General features: G+C 37.1%; 1 protein-coding gene across 1 annotated transcript in view; it reads left to right on the top strand.

The window, feature by feature from the left end:
* The window catches only part of NDUFB3 (NADH dehydrogenase (ubiquinone) 1 beta subcomplex, 3, 12kDa), a 40244-nt gene extending 38727 nt beyond the window's left edge, over nucleotides 1-1517 (top strand). Inside the window, exon 2 of the mRNA XM_012655649.1 lies at nucleotides 1229-1517. Within this exon, the coding sequence (XP_012511103.1) occupies nucleotides 1229-1385 (157 nt within the window). The 3' untranslated portion in view covers nucleotides 1386-1517. The remainder of the gene's footprint in view (nucleotides 1-1228) is intronic.
* Nucleotides 1518-2113: the final 596 nt, after the last annotated feature.

The raw sequence follows: 2113 nt of genomic DNA, 5'->3' as shown, positions 1-2113 counted from the left end.
GTATATTACTGGATTCAGTTTTCTAAAATTTTGTTAAGAATGTTGCTGGGTGTGGTAGCTCACACCTGTGATCCCAGCACTTCAGGAGGCCAAAGCAAGAGCATAGCTTGAGCCCAGGAGTTCAAGACCAGCTTGGGTAATATAGTAAGACCCTGTCTCTACAAAAAAATATTAATAAAAAAATGAGCTGGGCATGGTTGCAGGCACCTTTCATCCCAGCTACTCAGGAGACTCTCTTTAGCCCAGGAATTTGAGGATTCAGCAAGCTATGATGTTGCCACTGCACTCTAGCCTGGACAACAGAGCAAGACCCTGTCTCAAAAAAAAAAAAAAAAGAATATTTGCATCTATGTTCATGAGGGATATTATTTTGTAGTTTCTTTCCTTCTAACATCTTTGTCTGGTTTTGGTATCTAAATTAGATCTGATTAGCTCTCATATTTTCTAGTAAGTCAGATTTTTAGTTAGGTGGTTTTTGTTTTGCATAACATGATTTTTTTCACTGACTTGTCCTTATCTGTGAGAGAAGTCTTTTTCCCTAGAGCTTTCTGACTTCTGTTTACTTCTCTATTCAGAGTACTCATAAGAATGATTGCCAGAGCAGGAATTCAGTCCTCTAAAGTTCAGGCTGCTATGACAGGGAAAAGCTGCAATCCTCTCGAATACTAATAATGATGTCAAGTGTTATACACTCCTGTGCCAAAATATATCATACATGAGCCTGTTCAATCTTTCTAACAACACTGTAAAGTAGATAGTAATCATCATTGAATAGAAGAGGAAGCAGATCCTGACAGGTTAATACCTTGCCCAGCCTAAAACGGTTATAAATCTAGTAGTATAAGTGGCAGAGCAAAGATAAATACTCAAGTCTCTAACTTCATCTTTCATTTTTTATGATATTGTAATGACTAATATGGGCAGAGCCACCCAGCTGACCTGTGACAGATAGGCTGAAGTGAGTCTTGCATGTGAGAGTTCTGTAAACTCCTGAGTAATGTGACTGTGAAATGTGAAATGATTAAGTGTTTTTTTTTCCTATTTTATATGTGAGACTTGGGCATATATACTTAATTATACTATGCCACAGAAAGATTCCTATTGTGATCCACTTATCTTATATAGGGTTGCATTTAAGTATGTTAGAAAGATGAAAATTCAGTTTATTTTACTCAGTGAATGTACACAAGTTGTGTGTGATTATAATTTTTCCCTTTTTTTCCTCTAGCAATGAAGCTTGGAGATACATGGGTGGCTTTGCAAACAATGTTTCCTTTGTTGGAGCATTATTAAAAGGATTCAAATGGGGATTTGCTGCATTTGTCGTAGCTGTAGGGGCTGAATATTTCCTGAAGTCCCTGAATAAAGATAAGAAGCATCACTGAAGATAATACCTGGAAGTATCTTAGTGGTTTCTTAACTCTCTTATAAAAATAAGATTTCTTCACTGTAGCCTACTTGTGTCTGTGTTTGTCCCTTAAAGAATATAAGTAAGATTTAATAAAGAAAAGCATATACCAGTCTGTTTTTGTCATTCTTAAAAAAAAAAAGTATCTCAAGCTATATCAGATTTGATTTAGAATACATCAAGGGTTGGGGACCAGCTCAGTGCATTCTGCATATAGCAGGCAGCCAGTATATATTTCACTCTACGAATGGATATGTTCTAAAAGGTTTTTAAATGGGAGTTGGCCTTGCTGCTTTTACCATCCGCTTCAGGTGCCCAGTTCTGATTGACACATCCATGCATGTTTATTTCTCTTTACTGTGACATTTTCTACTCTTGCCTCAGCCTTCATTGTTCCCATGTTGTGAAAAGCCTTACGTTTTTTTCTTCTGTATTACTAACAATAAAGTAGGCATTCTCCCATATCATTGACTTTTAAAAATTTACTTAATTTCAGTCTCAACAAGAGCGAGACCCCATCTGTACTAAAAATAGAAAAAATTAGCCTGGCTTCATGGCACATACCTGTAGTCCCAGCTACTCAGGAGGCTGAGGCAGGAGGATCACTTGAACCCAGGAGTTTGAGGTTGCAGTGAGTTATGATGATGCCACTGCACTCAGGGTGACAGTAAGACTGTCTCAAAAAAAAAAAAAAAGAAAAAGTTT

The sequence above is a fragment of the Propithecus coquereli genome, unplaced genomic scaffold, assembly GCF_000956105.1.
Source record: "Propithecus coquereli isolate 6110/MARCELLA unplaced genomic scaffold, Pcoq_1.0 Scaffold113, whole genome shotgun sequence".
Taxonomy (NCBI): domain Eukaryota; kingdom Metazoa; phylum Chordata; class Mammalia; order Primates; family Indriidae; genus Propithecus; species Propithecus coquereli.
Note: the sequence above shows the minus strand (reverse complement) of the source record. Positions and strands in the feature narration are given on the sequence as shown.